The following is a 26,659-nucleotide window of genomic DNA, read 5'->3' as shown; positions in this document are numbered from 1 at the left end:
ACCTAACTTCAAGACTTACTATAAAGCTACAGTTATCAAGACAATGTAGTGTTGGCATAAAGACACATGTATAGATAAATGGAACAGAGTAGAGAGTTCAGAAATAAATCTACACATTTTGGTCAACTGGTTTTTGACAAAGGTATAAAGTCAATGCAAAGGAGAATGACAGCCTTTTCAATACATGGTGCCGTAAAACACCATGTATGAAAACAAACAAACAAACAACCTTGACCCTATGATTAAAAAATTAACTCAAAATGGACCATAGACATAAATGAAAGAGCTAAAACTACAAGGTTTCCAGAAGAAAACACAGGAGAAAATCTTAGTGACTTTGCATTTGGCAAAGATGTCTTTAAAATGACAAAAAACACACCATCAAGAAAAATCAATAAATTGAACTTCATCACAATTTAAGTTTGCTCTTCTAAAGACACTGTTACAGGCCAGGCACAGTGGCTCATGCCTGTAATCCCAGCACTTTCGGATGCCAAGGTGGGGAGATCACTTGAGGTCAGGAGTTCGAGACCAGCCTGGCCAACATAGTGAAATCCCGTCTCTACTAAAAATACAAAAATTAGCCAGGCATGGTGGCGTGCACCTGTAATCCCAGCTACTCAGGAGGCTGAGTCAGAGAATCACTTGAACCCAGGAGGGGGAGGTTGCAGTGAGCCAAGATAGCATCACTGCATACCAGCGTGGGTGACAGAGTGAGACCCTATCTCAAAAAAAAAAAAAAAAGACATGGTTACGAAAATGAAAAAGTAAGCCATAAACAGAGAGAAAATATTTGCAAAATATATAATGGACATAGGATTTTTATCTAGAACCTATGAAGAACTCTCACAACTTAGTATTAAGATAGCAAACAATACCAAAGTTATACACATGTCAAATAAGGTACATGAAAAGACAACATCATTAGCCATTAGAGAAATGCAAATTGAAACTACTATGAGCTATCTCTACCCACACCCACTAGAATAGCTAAAATTAAAAGACTAACCATACCAAGTGCTGGCAAAAATGTAGAGGAACTGGAACGCTCATATACTGCTGGTGAGAATATAAATGGTACATCCTGCTTTAGAAAACAGTTTCCCAGTTTCTTAAAGAGTTTAAACATCCATGCACCATGCAACCCATTGACTTCACTCCTAGGCGTTTACCCAAAAAAAAGGAAAGCATATGTCCACACAATGACTTGTAGACAGATGTTCACAGCAGCTTTATTTGTGACAGCCCCAAACTACGAACAACTCAAATGTCCATGAACACCTGGGTACAACGTATGTGTTACATGCATACAACAGAGTACTACTCAGCAATAAAAAGAAATGAATTATTGAAATATGCAACATAATGGATGAATCTTAAAATATTTATATGGAATAAAAGGAGCCAGGCTTTCCTGAAATAAAAGTATATACTCTATGATTCCATTATATAAAATTCTTAAAAATGCAAACTAATCTATAGTGACAGAAAGCAGACTGGTGGTTGCCTGGGGCCAAGGTGGAGGGAGGGATTACAAAGAGGCAGGAAGAAACTGGGGAGTGATGGATATATGTTAATTTTCTCAACTGTGGTTATGGTTTCACAAAATGCACCTAATTTTACCCTTTAAATATATACAATTTATAATATACCTCAATAAATCTATAAAAAAGAAAAGCCTTCAATTGAGACATTAAAACAACGACTGCTATTATTGGGCACACCCATTCTGTTTCACATGGTGATGGAATGAGGGTGGGAATGCGCATGGTTTCCTACTGACCTGCTTTAGTCTGACAGAAATGCTGGTTACAGGCAGAGATGAACATGGGTCCTGGATCCGCCTTTACTCTTCTCGTGGATTTAGATCAAATAATGCAGCAGACCTGAATACGGTCTTAATCAAAATAAAGGATTATTTGTTCTATGACAGAAGGGAAAATATCAGATAAAATCCTTTACGGTTCACAAAGCACTGTCATCATTATCTCATTTGGTTCTTTTATGGTCTTATGAGGTGAGCAGAAAAGTGTTAGTACCACCCTCATTTTACAAAACAAAATCCCTGAAGCTGGAAGTTTGGCTGAGATAACCCACCTCATATACTTGAGGCAAGGCTAACCTCGGGGTCTGTTAACCTCAGTCTGAAGCTCTTTCCTCAGGGCCACAAGGAGCTGCCCCGGCCTGGCTGATGCCTGCCTATGTCCCTCACCCTGGCTGATGCCCGCCTGTGTCCCTCAACCTGGCTGATGCCCACCTATGTCCCTCACCCTGGCTGATGCCCGCCTGTGTCCCTCAACCTGGCTGATGCCCACCTGTGTCCCTCACCGTGGCTGATGCCCACCTGTGTCCCTCGCCCTGGCTGATGCCCCCCATTTCCCTCGCCCTGGCTGACGCCCACCTGTGTCTCTCGCCCTGGCTTGGTCTTTGCGGTGCTCACCCAGCACTGGGTGGATGCTCCTGGAGCATGCCAGTGGCAGCACCTGAGGGGCTCCTGGGATGGGTGGAAACAGGGTCAGGACAGGTCAACTAAGGGGAGCACTGCAAGACAGGGAAGACTGATAGAAATGAGGGATGCAAAGTCTAATTAGATCACACATTTGATGTGAAGAGGGGGAATAAAAAACAACCAAACACCACTCCCAGGGCGGAAGTCTGGAGGTTGTGGAAGCAGCTGGAAGCTGTTAGAGAGCTCCCGGCCAGACACACGGCTGTGTTCCAGGCCCCTGTACCCCTCCCCTCCTGCCTCTTCTCTCTGTCCCCTAACCTTCCTCCTCCTGGCATGGAGCCCCACCTCTCTCCCCCAACTTGTTCTGAGGGTGGGATGACTGGGAGAGGGAGCAAGCTCATCCTGTGGGAGTGGGGGAGGGAGCACAAAGTTTAAGGGGCATCCAAAAACTCAGTAATCAGACTTTTTTTTTTTTCTTTGAGATGGAGTCTCACTCTGTCACCCAGGCTGCAGTGCAGTGGCGCGATCTTGGCTCATTGCAACCTCTGCCTCCCAGGTTCAAGCGATTATCCTGCCTCAGTCTCCCAAGTAGCTGGGACTACAGGCATGTGCCACCACACCCAGCTAATATTTGTATTTTCAGTAGAGATGGGGTTTCACCGTGTTAGCCAGGCTGGTCTCGAACTCCTGGCCTCAGGTGATCCGCCCGCCTTGGCCTCCAAAAGTGCTGGGATTACAAGCATGAGCCACCGCGCCCGGCCAATCAAGACTTATTTTAATGCGATATTTTTTAAATAAAAATTAACATTAAAAACCCATGATGAATGAAATACCAACATTTCAAATAAAGACAGGACCAGTATCACTGGAATTTCCCTTTTGCCTCAGCCTCCAATTTGGCTTAAAGTGGCACTGTTTTGGATCCTGTCTTTATTTCAAATGTTACTATTTTGTTCTTCATGAAATGTTTGCATTGATTTTGATTTTAAAATTATTGCATTGAAATGTTATTTATATTGACTACTGAGTTTTTTGGCACCCTCTTACATTTTGCACCTAAGGGGAGTGTATTAATCGCCTTACTCTAGTCAGCCCTGCTCAGGGATGAGGAATGACAGGACAATGCTCAGGAAGTCCCAGAGAGGATCCTGTGCTCTTTAAGAAAACTTCAATGCATGAACATGGAGAAAGGCTGAGGGACTTTCCAGACTGAGAGGAAGGAGACATGATCTTGAATTGGATTCTAATGACATTATTAGGACAACTGGTGAAATTTCAGTATGGCCTGTATATTAGATAATAGAATTGTATTGATGTTATTAAGTTTCCTGAGTCTGTTAATTGTACTGTGGTTATGCAAGATAATGTCCTTGTTTTTAAAAGGAAAAAGAGAAGATGAAGAAAGAGTGGCCAGAGGGTGACAGCTGCTTGACAGCTGCATTAAGCCAAACACCCTTCTCTCTCTCCAGCCTGTCTCTCCTCCAATTCCAGGCGATCCCAGGAGGATACCGAGGAAGTGGTGATGGCAGAAAATCTTGTCCAGAAGATAAGGTACTGGAGGGCTGGTTGGACATTTCTTCTTGAAATAAGAATTAACCTTGAATTCCCAAATTACCCTTCACCCTCCCAGGAAAACTTGACAACTAGCACAGAAAGAAGAAGGAAATTAACACCTACCCAAGCCATGATGCTAGCGAATTCTCTGCTTAACCCCCAGAGATAGGTATTGCTGTCCTGCTGTTGCAGATGAAGAACCTGAGAGGTCAGGTTATTAGCCCAAGGCTACACAGTTAGGAAGTGAGAGAACTGGGATTAGAGCCCAGGACACAGCCCAAAGCCAGCTTTCTTCCCACTTCATGTTAGTTGTGCAACTTGAAATTCCCTTCTCATGCATCATCCTACCAGCTAATCCTTTCGTTTATTTTTATTGAGTTGAATCCGCATTAGCCTTGAGATTTTTGGCTCTGGAGTCAGACTGCCCCAGTTCCAATCCTGGCTCCACCAGTTACTACCTAAGGGACTCTGGGTGAGAAACTTAACCTCTCTGTGCTTTCATTCCCCCATCTGTGAAAAGGGGATAATATACAGACCTTCTTCATGGGTTCATCATAGGAGTAAATAAGATTATACCCATAAAAAATTTATGAAAGGTTCTGGCACTTAGTAAATGTTCAATAAATGCCAATAATCATTATTATCTGTCTGCATCTGCCTTGGACTATTTATCCTTAGGAGACAGTGGCTCAATCTTGACTATAAAACCCCTCACCACTTTGACACATGCAGATGGATGCTTAATAATTTGTTCCTAAAGAAGTTATCCATCAAGATAGTACCCTCTCCCCTGTACTTAGGAGCCAGAACAATTAACACCTGAGAATCTCAAATATGAGGGAGGTCTGTTCCTAGTGTAGTTTGAACTGGGAGGCGGGCTTTTGTGTGTGTGTCATGGTTGAAAGCAAGTCCATTCTAAGGGTCAACATTACTGGACAGAAATAATTGACTAAGAAGACCCAGTTCTAGGCCAGGCACATTGGCTCATGCCTATAATCCCAGCACTTTGGGAGGCCAAGGTGGGTGGATTACCTGAGGTCTGGAGTTCAAGTACAGCCTGGCCAACATAATGAAACCCTGTTTCTAGTAAAAATACAAAAAGTAACCAGGTGTGGTGGCACACGCCTGTAGTCCCAGCTACTCGGGAGGTTGAGGCAGGAGGATCGCTTGAATCCGGGAGGCAGAGGTTGCAGTGAGCTGAGATCATGCTACTGCACTCTAGCCTGGGTGACAGAGGGAGATGCCATCTCAAAAAAAACAAACAAACAACAAAAAAACAATTCTAGTGCTTATGCTGCTACCCAGCTGCATAAGGTGTGTAGCAAGTCCTTGTTCCCTTGGGGCCCACTGGACCTGAGAAAGGGAATCTCATTGCCCCTAGAACAAATGATAGGACAAAAGAGCTGCTCATCCTGAGCACCTTTGGTTTTTCAGGGAAGCGCTCATTCCAAAGGCTGACTGCTCATCTGAAACCCTCACCCCATTTTAGAGGCTTAGATTCAGCTGGGGAGGACCCACAGCCCGAGAAGGAAAACAAACCAACAGATTATGCTTCTAGGTGGCCAGAGCAGGCCAGGCCAAGGGCAGGGTGGCCAAAGGTCAAGCAGCAGTCAGCTGAGCCAACACGAGCCTCCTGTGACAAAGCCAGAGCCAGAGCAGTGCAATTTTCTAACTATAAACGGAAACTCAAGAAGCTCCAAACCACACACACGCATGTGGGAAGATGAGGGTAAGGCACAGAAGCTACGGGGTGCACGCGCACAGAGGAAGGGGCTTCATGACGTGCAGGCAGGGGACCAAGGAAGGGCATATGTGTCAGTGTCATGGATGCAGCAACAGATCTGGGTTTCTGGGGGCCTGGAGCTTATACAATTTGTGGTGGGAGGTGCGTGGTCCTCATTAAGGAAAAGACTATAGGTACAAATTTGTGTGTTAGATATGGCCTTGGAAGGGGCCAGTGCAAGTGCATCCCCCTCCCCATGTGGATTTCTGAACACTGGTGCACACTCACATGCGTGTGTTTCGTGGCCTCCTGGTTCCTGTCTCAGCACTATTTCTCTTTCCTCTCACACAGTGCTTTGCCTGTTTTTTTTTTTTAATGGTAGAGAGCATGAATTAAAGCCCCCAAATCTTGGAATTAAATTCCTCTCCAACACATGTGATGGGCATTTAGATTTTGCATGCCTTCCCCTACCCTCCTCCAATGCCCTGCACCATCATCACTATCTACCAGGGCAGAGTCCCTCCCCACTCCCCTACTCACTTTGCTGTGGGTAGCCCCACCTTCCCCAAAGGGCATTGCAGCAGCCCTCCAAGCTGCCAGAAAGGGTGAAACCACAGCTCTCCCCAGCTGCCTGGCCCCTTGCATTCCAGCCCTGCGCCCAGAGTTTGACCTTCTCTGTGGCTGGCTGCAGATGTGCTCTGTGTTACAGAAATAGTCCAGCTCCTGAGCCCCTCCAGGCCTCCCTCTGCTTCACTCAGAGACACCCCCACCTCACTGGCTCCAAAAGAGTCAGGCAGGATCAGAGAGAAGTGCTCTGTTCTCCAGCCTCCTCCCACACACTACTCAGAGCAGAGAGTGGGGCCTGCCTGTTCCCCTCCTTCTCCTTCCAGCCTCAGTACTCTGTGTCTGCAGAGAGCGTGGACGGAAATGAGAGGTTTGAGGCATCACAGAGTGAAGGGGATCAGAAAGAAAAAGCCTGCAGCACCATGGAAAGCTTATCCAATTTGACCTGAAGAAAGGAGGTCAGATTTAGGAACATGGCTATTACCACCGTAACCAGAGAGCCACCGTACCCATTCCTGCAGATTTCTTTTTTTCAACTACCAGCTCCATGGAGAGAGAAAGGAAAAGAATTTAGTGACAAGGGTAGAGATAAAGTCCGAATCAGATGGAGAAAGTCACTAACTAACATATCCTTCTTCCTAGAAAGAAAAATCTCCTGGCTCTAACATTTGTCTTTGATGTGACATTTAACTCCTAAACACTACCTTCTGGTAGGAAAATACATGGATACATGGAGTGTCTAAATGTAAATTTCTCTTGTTGGAAAGTCTCAAGACAAAGACTAATCCTTGTCCCCCTTTAATTTTCCTCTTTCCAACAAGAAATTCTACTGGGTGTAAGGCACTGGGCCTTAGCACATGGCTACAAAGGACAAAGTTGCTGTCCTGGAGGAGTTGATATCAGGTGGTGTTTTCTCCTGTTCACCTGGGGTAGAACTGTTTGGTTCCCCAATTGGTCAGAGAGAAAAGGAAGGATGGCTGGGAAGTCACAATGCCTGGATTTGAATCCTGATTCTACTCCATACTAGCAATGGGACTTTGGACAAGTTATTCAATCTCTCTATGACTCAGTTTCCTCATTGGCAACATGGGGGGTGGGTAACAGTTTCTACTTCATAGGATTTATTGTGAGGATTACGTGACTTAATTTACATAAAATGCTTAAAATGATGCCTGTTATGCGTTCGTGGTTATCTTTGTCTCAACACCCCAGCTTGTGGAACCACCAGAAACACAGGAACTGAAATTCAGTCCCCTCTACATTGCTAACTATTAGCTGTTTCTTATCAGAGATCCAAAAGGATTTAGGGTTTTTTGCAGGTTTTGGTTGCCCAATCTCCACAAGGTCCATCAATGTGAGTGATAGAGGGAAGACGGCATCTTGGTCTAGGACCCCTTTGCTGTCCTCCCCCTACTCCTCATATCTCTCTCCCTTGACTTGCCTGAACCTCCACACCTCTCTCATGGTTCACAGTTGGCTCTGGTCCCATGGAGCCAGTAGTTGGAAAAGAAGAATCTGGAGGAGTGCTCTTGGGCATTTCCACAAGTAGTCAGACATGTGTCTCTTCTCCTCAGGGGTTCATTTCGATGAAGAGCAGCAGCCAGTCAAAAATGCTTCCAAATCCCATAGAGCCTGGCCCAAGCCCTTGTCTTCTCATGCAAAAATAGTTTCATATTCACTAATTCAATCCTAACCTAAGCAAGATGGTGGGCCTGAGTCTTCCTTGTGAGCCCCAGATGGAATGAGGGACAATGGATGGATTCAGTTACATCATGAAAGACAGAATTTAGAAACAATGAGCTTTCCAACGTGAGACTTTTCAATGTTGACTCCCTAGTGTCAAATGGAACAATCAAATCATTTATGAAAGACTTACTAAAAGGATAGAGTGGTACCTGAGGAGGGGTCGGGGACTGAATGGCCTTCAAGGTCTAGGTTCCGGATCTTTTCTGCACATGGGGAATGGCAATGACACATAGCCATGCCCCAGGTTCCGTCAGTCAGACTACCCTGCTCCTTGCTAGGCCTTGCCCGTCCTCATGCCAGGCAGGAGAAGAGCCAAGCAAGAGGAGTCGGGGTGTGTAAACTCTCTAGGCCAGACTCCCCTAGGCTTAGAGGTCCAAGAAGGGCTAATGTGCAACAGAAAGTACTAACCCCTTTCTAGAAACTGGCCCCATCCCTAGATCCATGGTTAAGGAAATAACCATGTGCCTAAACCCTACCCACTCTTGTGGTTACATGGGGTAGCCACCTGATCTCAGCTCAGCCAAAATCCCTCCCCAGGGATGGGAACTGAGATGGAGAGAAAAAAGAGGCCAGCCCTTCTCCAGGTGACTCTATTGGTGATGTGCACAGGAAGGAGCTGCTTTTCCATCTTTTCTTTCCTATAGACCGACCAGGAAGCTGAAAGTCCTCTCTGCAATGAGAGAAACGAATGAGCCAGCACACAGAGAGGGGCAAAGACCATATCTGTGGCATTCAGCTTCTTGCTTCTAGTCCGTTCCTGTGATCCAGCCATTTCTTTGACCTTGAGCTCTGAGAGACACCCCAGCACCCTTATAATTAAATCCCCTCTGGGGCTTAAGCTGCTTTGAGTAGTCAGTAACTTGTAACCAGAAGTCACAAATTAATCCCAGAGGAAGGGACAAGATGATTTCCGGAGGACCCAAAGTCTCCATCTAGACTTTGCACACATGGTTGGTATGTGGAAGAAAAGGAAAGCAAACAGGAGGAAGAAGGGAAAGCACTGGGAATTTTGTCTAAAGACAGCAGAAAATGGTGCTGGGAGGCTGTCACCAGCCTAGAGACCAGGCCATCTGAGAGGACAGGAAGAAAGAGGAGGGTCAGAGAAAGCAGGTGAGCTTCCTACTGCCCAGTGCAGAAGAGCTCCTGGGATGTTTAAGAGGGAGCTGGCAACAGAAGTGGGGTATGTCATATAGATGAGCTAAGGTCCATAGGGAAGGTGGCAGGGGAAGACTGCTGACCGAAGGACTCAGGGAGCTCTGAGCCGGCAGCCAGCAAGCTGACACAGCTTTGAGACATTTTCCCAGAGGACAGCCATTATTGAGGGGAGAAAACATCTTGCATTCTTTCTCCTGCACTTTCCAAAGCAAAGTGGGTCTTCTACTGTCTTAGGACCTCACAGTTCTCTCAGGCTAAGAGGTTTAACATGCCCCCTCATGTCTTCTTTAGAAAGGCCTACTTCCCTGGCACCAATTCCATGAGCTAATGTCCCCTTTAAGAATATTTTTTGCCCCATCTGTTCTCTAGTTGGCTGGAGCAGATGTTCCTTGTTCCTATGGAAACTAACCTACCACCCTTCCTAATGGGTGTCTTCCTAGCGAAGCACAGGCCACTCCCCTGCCAGAGCAGCCGGCCCTTCTACTGCTTGGAGTTCACTGATGGCAGGCTCCTCACCACAGAGGAACACCATGGACACATGTGCCTGAATATTAAGAGTCCAGATCTTGCCTCACCTAGAGATGACCCAGAAATGGCAGCCGCCATCTGACAGTACTTAGAAGATAGAAGAGGGAGGTTATCTATGCCATTGCCCAGACAACAGACCTGGGTCCATCTTTCCAATGATGTGTTAAAAGCAGGGTGCATCTTCAGCAGATTGAATTAGCGCTTCCTTTGACTGTTTTTTCATATCACTAATGAAGACCAGAGAGACTCCCTAATTGAATTCTCCCTATTTCAAGCTGCTCATCACTCTCAAGCTTACCCAGGGCTTGTGATCCTTGAGGACAATCCTTCTCTCAAGACAGGTCCCCACTCAAGGGAACACTTCTCCAGCCAGGCAATGGGTGGGGAAGCAGGAAGCACTGTGCACTTCACTGGCTCTGTATGGGGGTTTCTTCCACTGCAGATGATGCATCTCTCACTAAATCCAACTTGACCCCATTTGTTCTTGGCTCTCACAGCCCCCACAAAGCCAGCTGGATTCTTCTTGTAAGCCACAAAGTTGACAGAACTTTAGCCTCCTCTCTTCTGAGCCATTAGCCTACTGGGATCCCAGAAGTCAATGTATAAATAAGAACAAGCCAATAAATGATCCCTATCAGATGTCCAGAAAGTACCCCCCTAATCAGAGAAGATGTCAAAGTCAGAGCTCCTTGTGCCCACCCTTGAGTCGTCTTCATTCATTCTAAAGAGGTATTACCTTGGAGGAAAAGCCTAGCTCTGCAGGCAGACAGACCTGGATTGGAATGACAGCTCAGCCCACTTATCAACTGAATGTCAATGGACAAGTTATTGATCCTCTCTAAACCCTAGCTTTCTCATCCGTAAAATGGGAAGACCAATTCCTACCTTATAAGAATATATGAGGCAATACAGAGCCACAATGCTTTCATAGCATTCCAAAATTTACAAATGTCTGAACTGAAAGTTTTGTCCTAACTGGCAGCAAAACTCAACCTGACTTGAGCATATTTAGCTGCAAACCGCGACCTGAACTGGCATGAGACTCTTTACAGCCTTTATTTATCCCACTCATGTGATGCTCTCAGTCTGGCTGCAGGATATTAATATGTTTGATTATGGAGCTGCTCCAGATCCTACCGAAGGTTTTATGTAATAAACAGTGTGTACCACTTTACCATTCTAAAATCCATAGGCCCCAAAGATTTCAGATAATGAAGCATACAGCTATACGAGCCACCTCTGTAGCTCCGGAAGACAAGAGTTTCAGCAGAGTCACTAGAGTTATTTAAGCTAAAGATGCTGACAGCCAGTCAAAGCACTTGCCTCATCACCAGTCTGGAGAGTCTCTGGGTTCCTGCAGCCTGGAGCTGGCTCCTGGGAATGCATGTTGGCATGGGACAGGGGAGAGGATTCAAAGAACAGCTCATCAGCCTACAGCAATCTGCTGCATTTCTACGCTGAATAGAGCTGGCGGAGGCAATGTGTTATTTGGTTGGACTTCAGGTATAGACATGCCCACAGAGTCCAAACACGCCACCCAAGTCCCCACCTCATTGGGCTTCCAGCCCTCTCTCCACCCTGCCACCACCCCATGGCTTCATCTGTGCCACCTACTCCCTAGGGCTGTTCCCAGGGGATAAATGACAGAGCTGTGGGGGAACCAGAGAGAAGGGGGGCTTGAGTTCATGAGGAATTGAAGGAAGGAATTCCAACTGTGAGGGGGATGATGATGATGATGGGACATTAGGGTAAGAAACAAACATATCAACACACAGCCGAACAGGTTTGGCATGTTTCTCCTGATGCCGTTTCATGGCCTCAGGAGGCTTTTAAAATGGGAAACCAGCCCTGGTCAGTAACAGTGAAAAATGTTGGGCAATTCTCAGATCTCTTGGCTCTAGTCATACATTTTAGGGACTTACTGATGATTATTATGGACTCAACCCACTCTAAGGCACAGTCATCCAAGTGGACTTCTCAGTTCTGACCCTGGATCTGCTATCCTGAGAATACCTAGTCCATCCTGCCACCTTCAGCCACTTTTCCAACAGGCGTACGACTGTTGGGCAGTAGACCTGCAGTTCAGAAAGAGGTTGTGGATGCTTCTTTTCTTGGAGTGATAAGGTCTACATGAAATTCTTAGAAACACCCTACTGTGTATCACATGGAGACCTGAGGCATGCAGAATTAAACAAAGAGGATGGTGGCAATCAAATTCAATTCCCTCATGTTACAGATGAAGAATCTGAGGCCCAGAGAGAAGGACTGAGTTTTCCAAGACCATGAAGCAAGTTAGAGACAAAGCTGGCCCTGGAGTCCAGGTATTGCTTTCCGTAATCTCACCATGATAATGAGGGGGACATCTTCAAAAGTCCAGGAATATCCTTGTTGACCTTGCATGTGCCACGTTGCCCAGGCTGGTCTTTGCATTCAGGAAAAGCCATGCTGCATGATTAACACCTTCTTCCTTCTGGCTTGAACATCTCAGAAGAGATTCTAATCTCTAAGAATGTATCTGTACTCCCTAATGCTGTGTCCCAAACTTATCCAAAGTTAAGACAAGATCCTCCTTGGGGAAAGCCTCCTTGGGGAAAGCCACCACTGGAGGGGACCAGAGGTGGGCTAAGAAAACCACTGCCAGCCAGGCACGGTGGCTCACACCTATAATACCAGCACTTTGGGAGGCTGAGGTGGGCAGATTACCTGAGGTCAGGAATTTGAGACCAGCCTGACCAACATGGAGAAACCCCATCTCTACTAAAAATACAAAATTATCCAAGCGTGGTGGTGCATGCCTGTAATCCCAGCTGCTTGGGAGGCTGAGGCAGGAGAATCGCTTGAACCCAGGAGGTGGAGGTTGTGGTGAGCCGATATCAAGCCATTGCACTCCAGCCTGGGGGACAAGAGCAAAACTCCATCTCAAAAAAAAAAAAGAAAAAGAGAAAGAAAATCACTGCCTGTCACCATCATTCATCTGCCCAACCCTAGGTGGAGCCATCAGATGAAGCACGGAGGGGTCTACCCTGCAAAAGCTCCTCAAGTGGCAGCTATCTTTAATTTACACTTCTTGGATCCTTTTCTTTCTTTCCCACCTCTGCTAGTTTGAACAGCCCCATGGTATCCATCATCAGTCACAGGTTCAGGCTTTCCTGCATCACCATTCTTAAGGGCTATGCTGCTGGACTGACCCATCACTATCTAGAAACTGTCTGGAAAAGAAAATCTCATACACCTTGGCCTGGTCTTCCAGATCAGAGCCTAATCTTCCTTTTAGTCATTTTCCCTATGCCTCTTTGCCCTGAGAAAGCTCGAGAATCTGCCACCCTCTCACCCTCTCCCCACAGTTGAACAACCTTCCTAATTTAGGAATCTTAACCACTTTCCTAGGCTAGGAGGACTCTTATTTCAGGACATTAAAATGGGATGAAAAAATCAGAAAGTTTTCTTATATAAAGAAGTCCTGGGTATCTGCTTTTAGGAAAAGGGTCCTAGAATGAACCTCAAAAAAGAGCATCTAGTTCAAGTCCTAGGGTGGTTTCAAACTGAGTTTTTCCTAAAAGCTTTTGCTCATACAAGTCTGCACACATGTGCACACCAACCATGTGTCTCAGATTCTGGCAGCTGGGGACCTGTCTGGGGTTTCCCACATATTTGTTGTAATTCCAGGTCTGAATCCTCAAAAGGTAGGAGACTCAGACACTCTAATACCCCCAGGAGCCTCCAAATTTACAAAAGCTCCAATCTATATTATTTTGGGATGCGGGGGCGGTGGTGAGACAAGAGTCTCACTCTATTGCCCAGGCTGGAGTACAGAGGCGCAATCACGGCTAACTGCAACCTCTGCCTCCTTGGCTCAAGCAATCCTCCTGCCTTAGCCTCCTGAGTAGCTGGGACTATAGGCGTGTGCCACCATGTCTGGCTAATTTTTGTATTTTTTTGTAGAGACGGGATTTCACCATGTTGCCCAGGCTTGTCTTGAACTCTTGAGCTCAAGTGATCCACCCGCCTCAGCCTCCAAAAGTGCCGGGATTACAGGTGTGAGCCACTGTGCCAGGCTTAGCCTATATTCTTGAGAGTTCAAGAAGACCCACCATTTCAAAAATTGATATCAAGATTTTTAAAATGTTCTTGACTTCAACCACCTGGTTAACAACATGTTTCTCACACTGTTCCCAAAATCCAATCCACAGATCTCCTTGGTCTTTTCCAAAGATAGAAGACGACCTCCCTCATTTCCAAAAGATGACTGTGGGAATAAGAATGGGCGAGTCCTAATCCCAAAGCCCTGCTATCTCTGCTATTCAGGACAAAGGGGAAGAGGAAGTGAGAGCACATTCCTTCACCAGGGGCCTGACCCTGGAGGTAGAAACCTCTCACAAAGTAAGAATGGAGAAAGACTCAATGTGTTTATCAGTTTATCACATTCTAAAGACCCGCAGGGAAAGATGGTAGTGACAAGATCAGAATTCAAATTTTCAGGAATCTGCCCCAAAATTGGCCTTATCAGGGACAACCAATATAAAGTTGTCAACTTTTAATTTTGCTAAATAAGGATATTTTAAAAGCCTGATTACCATCTACTCACACCATCAGCTCTGAAAAAGGACAAGCTAGTAAATATTTCAGCACATCTCCTTCCCCTAAAAGATGTCTTCTAATACATTTTGCTTTCTGAAAAAAATTGGTAAATTTTCCCTATTTTTCTTATTTTACCTTAGACTGGTGAAAACTCTTGTCACAGACCAAAACTTGGGAATCACTGGGCCAGAAGACAGCTTCATGTCCCTTTTAGCTTGAGCCTAAAAATTAAGAGAAAGATCCTACGCTTTTGGGATTCAGACCTTCTAGAAAACCTGAATAGGGCAGGTATGGAAGGGAGGGGGAAATTAATACACATACTATTCTTTACTTATATTAAAGGCACTCTGTCAATTACAAGGCACTGAACAAACATTGGTTGTTATTTTATAAAGCAGGTGTCCAGTGAGCATCTACCACCCTACTGAAATCTCTTAAATTTCTGTGAGCCCCTGAATTTTACCATATCCTTGCCTGTTCAAATAATTCAGGGAGAATAGAGAAGAAGGCAATCTACTCCAAGTCAAGAATTACCTGAGAAAAAAAGTATGCCTCTGGTGCGTGGTAGAGAGCATCAAATTGGCAACATAACATAGACATAGACCCAGTGACGCCATTTCAATTGCACGATGAGGGGGCCCAGAGAGGACTGGTTCCATACCAGGGAGCAGTTTTCCACTCTGCCTTCCCTATCACTGCTTCTTTCTCATTACTGTGATGCAGAAAGTATGGGGGATGAACAGGTAAAGGAAAGTGCGTGCATTGCTGGGCAGTGGGGTAGAGGGAGGTGCATGCAGTACTGCGGCACACTGGATTAGGAGTTGGATTCTAATCCATCCCTCCTGCTGACTAACCATAGCAGCATCTTTTGGCTCCAGTTTCCTCATCCATATTGTAGGAATATTTTTCCTGTCTTCCCTACAGGATTAAAGGTAGACTGGGAGATCCTTGAAGGCAGATCCAGTTCTTTTCCATCTCTGTACACTCAAAACCTAGCACACTGCTTAGGGAAGAAGAGGGATCAGTAAACACCTGCTAAATTGAGCTAGAATGGGAGTGTGGATATGAAAGTGCACTTGATCTGAGCTGCAAAGCACTGTACAATTGAACAAAAGGAAGAAATTATGACTCTCTTTTGGCCAAAATTATGCACAGCAGCATCTACCAAATACATAAAGATGCTATGAATTCTATTTGGAAGTAGGTGGTGACATAAATAAAATATGTTTAATGCCCATAGTTTCAAAAATAGCCAGACTGTACAACCTATTAATTATATTGCCTAATAAACGGCTGTGTGATTGCCTTCTAAATTCCACTGTACTATATGATTTCTTAGGCTTAAAATGTATTTTTGTTGCACTTTGCCCAGCCCGCATCACCTCTCATACATTTCTCCCATTATATTCAGAAGTCAGTAGGCAAATGGTGGTTTTCTCACCTATTCTGGATTATATCTCCATTGAGAGTTGAGATCCCTTGCCTGGCTGCAGCTTTGGAATGTGTCAGAGTTTAGGACTCCCTAATCCCTCTTTTTGTTCCTTTCCATCCACCCCATATTCTTTCTCTAGCTTTCTCCACCACATTCCTCCTCCAATGTATATCTCACCACCCCAAATCTGCTTTTCAAAAACCACCTCCAGCCTCTGGCTCTGTCCCATTGAGCCTGGGCCACCCACCATTCCTGCAAGATCCTGCCTCACAACATGTGCTGCCCACAGGACCAGTGACTGCTCAAATGGCAGCCAGGCCAGGCTGCCCACCCACCAGCCCCTGTATGAGGCAGTTCTCTGATCTCTGCTCCTTGCCACCAAGAAACACCACACAAACCCTAGGAAGACAGGGCCACATTCAGCCAGCCTTACCCACCATCCACCAATCACCTGTCTCGCCCAAATTTCTGCTTTCAGGCAAAATGCCAATTCCTCCTCCCCGTCTTCCAAGGCTTTGGTCTCCATCCTGCCCAATTCTGAGGCACTGAAAAGAAAGTGCGTCTGCCACTTGCCCCTCATAGCTTTGATCCCTTGGGTTGGTTCAAGCTAATTTCACATGGAGACCATGCTGGCATGTATACAGATCTCACCTTCCCAACAGACAGCTTTACAGGTAGATTTATCAGAAATGTTCCAGGACATAAAGATAACAACAGTAGATAGATACTGGGGACTCCAAAATGGGGGAGAAACCTATCGGGTACTATATTCACTACTTCGGTGACTGGCTCAACAGAAGCCCAAACCTCAGCATTATGCAATATATCCACGTAACGAGCCTGTACATGTACACCATCCCCCACCATCTAAAATTTAAAAAAGCAAGTGTTCTAAGTACCTACAAAATCCAGGGCTTACCCTAGGGGCATCAGTCCTCTGGATACACATGGGTCTGTACTTATGTCTCTAAATGCCCTCTGCAGCCCCCTACCCCCAAGGGAGGAAATAGTCACCTTCTAGAAATTAGATACTTTCTTTAACTTTTTAATGAGAGACCCCAAGGAAGATGAACATTTATGCAATATTCTTATTTGCTAGGAGAGAAAGAAGGGGTAAATGAAAGGAAGAAGAGGCAAAAGAAAGAGGAAGAAGAGGTAAAAGATTTGCTTCCCAACTATTAACAGAAGTACCTGCACCACACACACGCTCACACACATTCACTCTCACACACTCACACTCATTCATATCTGCTTTACTGTGAAATACTGCTCTTTGCCCAACATGTGAGTTTTTCTCCCAGGTCCTCTCCACTGGAAGTTTGGCTGTCCCCAGTTCTTCCTAGCGGAGATCCCCAGAACCCTAGATTTTACCTTCCATGCTGGATGTCAGGACCCAGCTGGGAGACGCAGACTGCCGACTGAGGAGTGAAGCAACACTTCTGATCGGAGAAAACTGCCAAGGGTGGTGGATGCAGCGCCCATGAGAAGGAAGGAGACAGGGAGAGAGCCTGGGATTCCAGAATTCCCCCAGCCTTCCAGGAAGACTCTGGTGTCAGCTCTCTCCTTGCTCCAGCGCTAACTGAAAACCTAAGGAACATCTCCCAATAAAGCTGGCTCTGAAATCTGAAACTGCAGGTTGGCCGAGTCCTATATAAACACACTCACACCCCCAGTTCCTCGGGTCTGATGGCTTACCCGCCCTCGCATTCCCCTCACTCCCCACCCCGCCTGCTCCTTGGAAACATCAGACAGCCCTCTAGCTGCAGCTCCTCCTGAAACCCTAAGCTGAGCTAGCCCAGCGGAGCTGAGCCCAGAGGTGCAGGCACTGGGTGAGAGCCCTGCCAGGTGCTCTCCTCTGTCTCTCCAGCCCCAACCCCTCCAGCAGTTCAAGTCCAGGTGCTTAAGTGGCACTCAGGATCGAGGCAATAAGGGCAACAGGCAAATCTGCAGCTTAAGAGCAGAGATTTTGAGACTATTCATCCATATTAGGGAATATTCTCCTAAGGATTCGATTCTAGATAACTGGGTCTGACATATACAAATTGCTAAATTTGTCTTCCTCACCTCTCCCAATTTTCTGCATATCCTTCTGATGGAGCTCCCCTTTCCTTTGTGTTTCCACCCACAATAGAATTAGGCCAGGTGAGACTAGGAAGAGACTGTAGCAATTGTAACAAATGCCTCATTTTGCAGATGAGAGAGCTGAGGCCAGGATGATGGATGACATGGCTTGGCAAAGCCAGGGAGTGACTCCCAGCCCAATTCGGCATCTTGGATGGTAGAAGGAAAATAAGAGGCTTACAAGTCAGATGGGCCGGGCGGTGGCTCATGCCTATAATCTCAACACTTTAGGAGGATTGCTTGAGGCCGGGGGTTCAAGGCTGCAGTGAGCTATGATCCTATGATCATGCCATTGCACTCCAACCTGGGTGACAGAGCGAGACCCTGTCAATCAATCAATCAATCGATCGATCAATCAATGTCAGTTGGAACCATGCTTTAATACAACTAGATATTCACTTGGATCACTGATTGCAAGAAAAAAAAATCACTTAACCTCTCTGAGCTTCAATTTCCTCATTTGTAAAATGAGGCTAAGGATCCCACCTGAGTCACAGTAAATAAGGTAACATGTATACATGGGCACATGGTAGGCACTCAGTAAATGCCTATTGCTCTTCCCACTCTGCTCACCACTCCACATTACCTCTGGTCGCCAGCTGACTCAAGAAGGTAATTCTTTTTTTTTTTTCTTTTTTTTTTTTTTTTGAGACAGAATCTCACTCTGTCGCCCAGGCTGAGTGCAGTGGCGCAATCTTGGCTCACTGCAAGCTCTGCCTCCTGCCTCAGCCTCCCGAGTAGCTGGGACTACAGGCGCCCACCACCACGCCCGGCTAATTTTTTTGTACTTTTAGTAGAGATGGGGTTTCACTGTGTTAGCCAGGATGCTCTCGATCTCCTGACCTCGTGATCTGCCCACCTCGGCCTCCCAAAGTGCTGGGATTACAGGCGTGAGCCACCGCGCCCGGCCTCAAGAAGGCAATTCTAAATTGCCTGTAGTATTTACTGTTCCTCCAGGGGCTGGTTTCATGTTTCTCATTCATTGTCTTTCTGTTACTCTATCATCCATAGTTTACTTTGTACAGTGCTCAGCATGTAATGCTTCATTTCTGTTAAGGGAAATCTTTGACGTGCAGGCTGATGTCACAGACAGATTCACACTGAAGACTCCCTGCAGGTCTCCCTCACATCTCAACCTCCAGGCTCCAAGCTTCAGTCCCATGAGCCCAACCACCTACTGAGCATTTTCCTGAGGGTAACCAGACTGAACCTTAAACTCAGCATGCTACAATCAAATTAAGATTGACCACCCACTGACTAATATATCATTGTACAATCACTCACCGCATAAGGTCGTTCTGGTCAATGATGGACCACATATACAGAAGTGTTCCCATAGGATTATAACACTGCATTTTTCCTGTACTTTTTCTATATTTAGGTACACACATACCACTGTGTTACAGCTGCCTACAGTATTCAGTACAGTAGCATGCGGTACAGGTTTAAGCAATAGGCTACACCATAAAGCCTACAAGTGTAGTAGGCTATACCACCTGGGCTTGTGTACGTACACTGTCATGTTCGCATGACAACAAACTCACCTAAGAATGCACTTCTCAGAATGTAGCCCCAAAATTAAGTAATGCGTGACTGTATTGAGAAGGAACTGTCCAAGATATGGTAAATGAAGATAGTATCAATTTAGTATGATGCTTCTTGGACTAAAAAATAATTTATGTTAACAACTACCAATATTATTATATTTGCCTAGAGCAGGAGTCAGCAAACTTTTTATGTAAAGAGTTAGATATATATTTTTAGCTTTGTAGGCCGTACAGTCCCTGTTACACTCAATGCTACCATCATAGTGCAAAAGCAGCCACTCATAAGTAAACAAATGAGCAGAAACAAAAAAGCATAGATGAATGAGTGTGGCTATGTTTCAATAAAACTCTACTTGTGGACACTCAAATTTGAATTTCATGTGTCACAAAACATCATTCTCCTTTTGATTTTTTTTTTCAGCACCAAATATAAACACCATTCTTAGCTTAAGGGTCATGCAAAATTAGGTAGTGGGCTGGATTTGGCCCATGGGTCACAGTTGGCAGACCCCTGGCTTACAGCCTCTCAGGAAGGATGTAGCAGACACTGGTAACAGTGATCATCTCCAAGGAGGGGACTGGGCATAGATCAGAGATGGATCAAGAGAGAGAGTTTCGCTGAACACTTTTCTGTATTGTTTGACTACTACGCATGCAAGTAAAAAAACAAAAATCAATTATGAATGGGCTCCCCATCTAAGTTCACTCTTACTTCTATCAATGTCAATGTTCACTCTCCTGGTTAAACAGGGTTATAACTGCCAGGTCAACTTTGACTCTCCTATTTCAGTCTCTCATCCCAACAGCAGTCAGATCTGAAATCCACTGGCCCAGTTCACCAAAGTGCCTCAGCCTACTACTGGCCATCTGTTACTCCCTCCCTTTCCCCCATTCCTACCACTGTCTTTACCACTCAACTGTCATTTACATACAACCTTGACCCTCAACTGACTTTTTACGCCAAAAACGTCTTTCCAAAAGAGAGACTGAAGCTCTTTAAGGATTGGACTATTTATGGCAATTCTTTGCCTTCCCTCTCGGCTCCTATACCAGTGCCTTGTACATAGTAGAGATGCAATAAATAGTTGCTTGATTGCCAATCTCTCATCCTGCTAGAAATGGTTAGGAACAGAGGGCAAAGACTCACCTGCAATAAAAGCTGGTTCTGAGACATGCAGCAGGGAGAGTACACAAAAGCTCAAAGACTTAGGGGAAAAAAATCATAGTAAAGGACATTTAGGGAGAGAAAAGAGGCTCTGCTTTGGAGAAGGAAGTCAGGAAGAATGCCTCTGGTGATGGTGCGGGTGTGGGGAGGAACTCGCCCTGATTCCAATCTCTAGTGCGTTAGCCTAGAGTTAGGGAAACCCCTTATCCTCAGCTGGGAGATTTTGGTGATCCCAGAATGAGAGCCTCCCACATTTTGGAAGGATCTCAGCATTAAGCAGTCTGCCCTCCCAGCCGGTGCAGGAGAAGGCCTCTGCAACCACTATGAAAGATGATTATCCACAGGCCGCTTGAACTCCTACAGAGACAGCACACTCACTACTTTGGAAGGTAGCCTGCTCCATTGTTGAAGAGTGCTGTTAGAAAGTTCTGCAAGGTGTCTCACGCCTGTAATACCAGCACTTTGGGAGGCTGAGGCAGGCAGATCACCTGAGGTCGGGAGTTTGAGACCAGCCTGACCAACATGGAGAAACCCCGTCTCTACCAAAAATACAAAATTAGCCAGGTGTGGTGGCACATGCCTGTAATCCCAGCTACTCAGGAGGCTGAGGCAGGAGAATCACTTGAACCTGGGAGGCAGAGGTTGTGGGGAGCCGAGATCACGCCATTGTACTCCAGCCTGGGCAATAAGAGCGAAACTCTGTCTCAAAAAAAAAAAAAAGTTATTCTACTTCTACTCATTGTTTCTAGTTCCAGAACTAAGCAGATTAGGGCTTCTTGAGTGTAACAAAAAAAAACTAATGATAACTGCCAAATACAATACAGTTTTCAAATATTTCTTCCTTCCAAGATGTTCAAAGGGTTTTTAAACACACAAAATCATCAACTCTTTGGAACTGAAAGTACCTTTGCTCAAAAATGTTTATTGAATGAAATTGAATATAATTCCTTTTCCTACTTCCCAACATGAAAGCCCTAAGATTACCTTCTAAAGGGAATCATTTTATTTCTTTAGAGGAGGAAACTTCACAATCACCCATGGCCATGCAGGCCCTAAAATCCTTAAACTCAGAAAATGCATCCTAAGATCTAAACTGAATCCCTCGTGCAAAAGCATTTCCTCTGGTCTCAGCCCATTTCTTACCCTTCCTACTATAGGCATTAAGTTGGCGCTACATGACAAAATGCTAATGCCTAATGCTTAAGCCAGTGCTGGATAGATGCTTTATACATATTGTCTCATTGAATTCCTACAGAAACTCCGGAGGTGGGTGGTGGTATTCCCATTTTACAGCACAGGAAACTCATGGTTAGAAGAGTTAGCTAACTTGCCCAGCATCACACAACTAGTCAGTGACACAGCCAAAATTCAGTTAGGTCTACTCAGCTTCAAAACCCAGTCTTTTCCCTATAGTCCAAGGCTTCCATGACAGTCGATCATCTCTGCCAACCTCACTCTGTCCCTGAAATGTGCAGAAATGCTTATTTCCATCATTTCCATCAGAAGCATGGGAGAGATAAACAGCACACAGCAATCCTACTGTCCCTCTCCAGATTCCACCCTCTGGGGGTGTTCAGGCCTTCCTGGGATGGGGGAAACAAAAGCAAAACCGTTCAAAGCATCCCAGAAACACTCAACGGCAGAGTGACAATCTTTCTGGCTCACAAGTGGCACACAGTCCTGTGCTTTCCTACAACCTGCCCTTGCTTGGGTCTGGCTCCAGGCCTTACTACAGGGCCAGGGTGCTCAGGACCCCATGAAGCATGGCATTGTTTGGGCAGCACAAACACAACGTTCACCTGGGGTCCTGGCACCTTTTCTCGGCGGCGCTGCTTTGGTAAATATTTGGCTGGCTCACCCAGGAGAGGACCACAGGACCTCTTTACCCATATCCCAACAATCCCAGTTCCACAAAGATGGGCTAGAGTGTGCTGGGGACAGGCACAGAAGAATCACAAATGCCAAAATGCAGCCACTTCCCGAGCCATCAGCAGAAATCAGTTTGCCTCTAGTGCACTCTCTGAGAAGCTCTGAAGCATTCGCATCAAGGCCCTTAGCCCATTTTCTTTTCTTTTCTTTTCTTTCTTTTCCCTCCCTCCCTCCCTTCCTTCCTTCCTTCTTTCCTTCCTTCCTTGTGTTGCCCAGGCCAGTCTTGAACTCCTGGCTTCAAGCGTTCCTCCCACCTCAGCTTCTCAAAGCACAGGCCCTTAGCTCATTTTCTTTCTTTTCTTTTCTTTTCTTTCCCTCCCTCCCTCCTCCTCTCTTCCTCCCTTCCTCCCCTCCCTCCTTCTCTCCTTCCCTCCTTCCTTCCTTCCTTCCTTGCGTTGCCCAGGCCAGTCTTGAACTCCTGGCTTCAAGCGTTCCTCCCACCTCAGCTTCTCAAAGCACTGGAATTACAAGTGGGACCAACTGTGCGCAGCCCTTAGCCCATTTCCAAAGCTCAGCTCCAAATCCCAGGATGGTTCCTGACTAATACGCCCTGTTGGAGTTCACCATCTTAGCGATGCACTTCACACAATAGTCAGGCCTCCCCACGTGGCTCATCTTTTCAACCTAACTTACAGGGTGCTGGAAAAACACTGGGTTGTCCTCCACTCCAGGATGCCTACCTCCAGAAACATGCACATTCCTGGGCTCATCTGGCCTCAGGGACTCCCTGAACATAGGGATGACCTCTCCGTTTCTCAAGAGCACAAACCACAGCCAGGAGTTCAGAGCTCACACAAGACGTTACTATTGCAGAAAGAAGCTGACCTTGAGGCTACTGCTTCTCTTCTCAGTCCCTGGGGAGAAAATACTCTTTTTGACAGTCTATATTCCATATTAGCCCAAGGAAATCATAAGATGCTCCACCTCCATGCCCCCATCCTCAGGTGGCTGTCTTTGAGATTTTCACCTGACATTCTGCAGCTATCCACCTTTCTATCTGTCATCTCCCTGGGAGACATGGTCATTAGCAGAGAGCACCATGTAGGTGTCTAATTAAGCAAGCAGCAGCAAATGCAGAAACCCGTTCAAGCCACCCCGCAGAGCATCCACCCGGGGATCCTCTTACAGGCAGCTCCCTCCCCTGAGCTTCCTGGAAAGGTCTCTATTGTTTGCCTAGAACACAGAAAAGTCTCCGATTCTGCCCTCCTACTTATCTGCTGACACAGACTTCCTGGCCTCTGCACAACCCCAGGGGTACTATTCCCATATAGCATAATGTGAATGGTGCCCTCAGAATTGTGGGACACAGCAGCACTGGTGGGTGGGAAAGTGAGGGTCCCCAAATGGGGAGGGACAGGGTCTTCTGAGGGATGTCCTCTTACCTGTCTTCTTTAGGGGTCCCAGAGCCATATCCTGCCATCCTAGCATTTTGAGATCAGGGCACAGGAAGCAAGGTGCCCTCAAACAGATTGATAAGATGGCAGAGGCACAGGTGGGCAGCATGAGTGGCTCAGCCACTCCCCCAACCTGTGTCTCAGAGTCCTGTTGTCTGAACTGTAGCTCACCTGTTCCTGTTTCACCCTTCAAATGGAATGTTCCACTTCCCCTGTGAGCCCGGGGAGAGAAATAAATTCCCTGTTCTAGAAAAGCTTTCTTCTTTAGAGACTGAAGTCTCTGGAATTTCATCCAATACTCCTGCAGATGACAATGGAGTGACTGGGCCAACAGCAAGTGCAGAGAAGGATCCTGGAAGGATAAGACTGATCCTAACTGGCCACCACTCCCCCTGGCCTGGGGATGGTCTAACCAAGGAGACTGGAGAGGAATAGACAGACACCTGCTGCCTCTGTAGCTCCTGGTGGACCTCACTCTCAGGTGTCAGATGAGTACCCCAACCAAGCTGGGGTGAGAAATAGCAGAACCCTCCTTAACTTCTTCTCCTGTGCCCTTCCCTGAGTCAAGCTTGTCTTTCTTCTAGGCCCTTATCTCCCTGCCTCAGAGACCTTTATCCACTTCATCTCTTACCTCCACAATGGCGCAGGGGCGGTAGAGATGCTGGTATGGATGCCCACAAGCTTTTCACGGGGACAGCATGTATGCTGGTATTGGGGAGTAGGGAATAGTAGCTCAGGGACAGATCCAGGTCTTCTAATTCCACAGGGGCTTCAGTGACTCCAAACCCAACCCCTAGAGGTATCAATGCAGGCCTCGGTGCCCTCATGTGACCCAGAGCTCTGCCAGCTTGGCTCAGAACCCTGGCACACACTCCTGCACCACACCAAGATATGTGGGTTCTCTCTGGCAGAAATGGGAGAATGACAGCCCTGTCCAGCTGTTTTCCAGTTCCTGTGAGACAAACTGGACTTTGATGACAGCAGGAATGGTTTAGGTTAGATACTAAGAATCACTTGAAATGGGTGATAAGAGGACATTTAGGACTCTGTCCTTGGCCTTTAAAATTAAAGCCAATTTCCCCTCCACTGGCTATGGCTCAACACCTGTTTCATCATGTGACTCTCCTGCTCAGAAATCCTCAGTGGTTACCCCTCCCTTGCCTGCTACATAAGGGTCCACCTCCACGGTTTGGCATCCAAGGCCCACCGCAGCACATCTCCACTCATCTTTCAAACGTCCTATCCTATGGCTCCATGTGTAAGTTTTCTAGTTCAACCTGACTGAACTTTGCCACATTTCCCCGAAAGGCCTTAGGCATTCCTGCTCTGACGGCGTCATTCCCCCTCCCTCTCCCCCAGATGCCTGTTAAATCCAAATCTCCCAGGGGAAGGCAGGTGGACACCGTGTTAGGACTGAGCTCAAATGACACCTCTTCCAGAAAGCCTCGGTTAAACACCCCCAGCCCACAGAAAACACCCTCCACTGTGAAGTTGTAGGCATATGTTAGCCAGTCATTCCCTAGAAATGTCCTGAGCATGACAGTGCTAGAGACTGAGCAGAGATGTGGTCCCCACCTTCAAGGAAACCCTAATCTAGGGAGTGGATACAGATAAAAGCAAACCAACAAAACCATCCTCCCATAAGAGGTAGCCTGGGATGAGGGCAGTGTGAGTGGTGAGCCGGGGAGGTGCCCAGGGGAGGCCACAGCATGGAGACGACAGCATGACAGGAGGAGGCTGGGCGTTTTAGAGGGAGTCACATTAAGGAGACAGGAGATTACTGGGGTCCCTGGACTAGGTCAAGGTTCGTGTTGGGAAGTAACAATAATTCTATAAACATTTACTGTGTGTTTACTATGGACACTGTTGGAATGCTTCCTATTTATGAGCTTGCTTATTCCTCATAACTAAATGAAGCTGGACGGGTATTTGGGGGCCAGACTGTGGAGTCCCACGATGCATGTAATGCAATGCGCGAAGTGGCTCCCGCTCAATAAATATTTTCTCGTTGATCAATGGATAAATGATCTTTGAAGGCTCGCTCCCAGTGGGAGGAAGCTAGAATTTTTCAGGAGCAACTAAAGCTCTGAAAAATATTTTTCTAACTTTTTAAACTATTAAAAGAAACACCGGGACTGACAAGGGGAGGAGAGGCCCTGGTTGGGTAAGAACCTGACTTTCTCGATACAGGATGTGGAGAGTGGGTGTTGGAGCACTCCCTGTGCCCACGAGAAACCCAAGTAGGCTCAGGGAGACAGCTGCCAGGAAAGACAGCTGCAGGCCGCTCAGAATAGGGACACGGGAGAAATGCTTTCAATGGGTGAGTCCAGGGGTACCCAACCCCTTGTTCCCAGTGCCTTTGCAGGGTATGTGGGGGTAGGGTTCACTCAGCACCACCCAGAGCTGGCAGAGCCTCCGGAGCTGAGTTTGCCCTGCCTCCCTACTCATTGGCACAGTGACTTGAGTAACTCATTCCAGAGAGATGGAGGTCCTTCTAAAAGGTCACAGTTTCCCTCGGTTTCCATCTTTTCTGGCCTCCCAGTCTTTGATTTAACTTTTATCTGGCCAACTGGAATTTAAGCCCATTCTCCACTGGAGAGCTCAATACAGGTATCAAACTTACCTATTTGAACCCATTCCCCACTAGGGAAATCAGTAAAGATGTCAGCTCATTCCTCTTTCCTTTGGTATCTGCGTTAGGATATCCCAGGGTGGGACTCAATCACCCTACTGGTATTTTACCAGGGGCAACTAGGGCTGAAGAATGGAGAAGC

General features: G+C 46.4%; 1 protein-coding gene across 40 annotated transcripts in view; it reads right to left on the bottom strand.

The window, feature by feature from the left end:
- The window catches only part of PLEKHA6 (pleckstrin homology domain containing A6), a 157,397-nt gene that overhangs the window by 69,280 nt on the left and 61,458 nt on the right, over positions 1–26,659 (bottom strand). For 20 of the 40 annotated variants that reach the window (XR_008510474.2, XR_008510481.2, XR_008510512.2 and 17 more), the window contains exon 1: positions 17,101–17,416. The exons of 6 other annotated variants lie outside the window; for them this stretch is intronic. Coding sequence is in view for 25 of the 34 variants with exons in the window: in XM_054522419.2 (XP_054378394.1) it covers positions 17,101–17,327 (227 nt within the window). In the remaining 9 variants the exon portion in view is untranslated. Of the gene's footprint in view, positions 1–17,100; positions 18,472–26,659 lie in introns of those variants that run through there. 14 more of the 40 variants (XR_008510484.2, XR_008510486.2, XR_008510476.2 and 11 more) reach the window with 4 other exon arrangements.

This window comes from Pongo abelii, chromosome 1 (assembly GCF_028885655.2).
Source record: "Pongo abelii isolate AG06213 chromosome 1, NHGRI_mPonAbe1-v2.0_pri, whole genome shotgun sequence".
Classification (NCBI taxonomy): Eukaryota; Metazoa; Chordata; class Mammalia; order Primates; family Hominidae; genus Pongo; species Pongo abelii.
The sequence above is the reverse complement of the archived record's forward strand: the minus strand, read 5'-3'. Positions and strand labels throughout refer to the sequence as shown.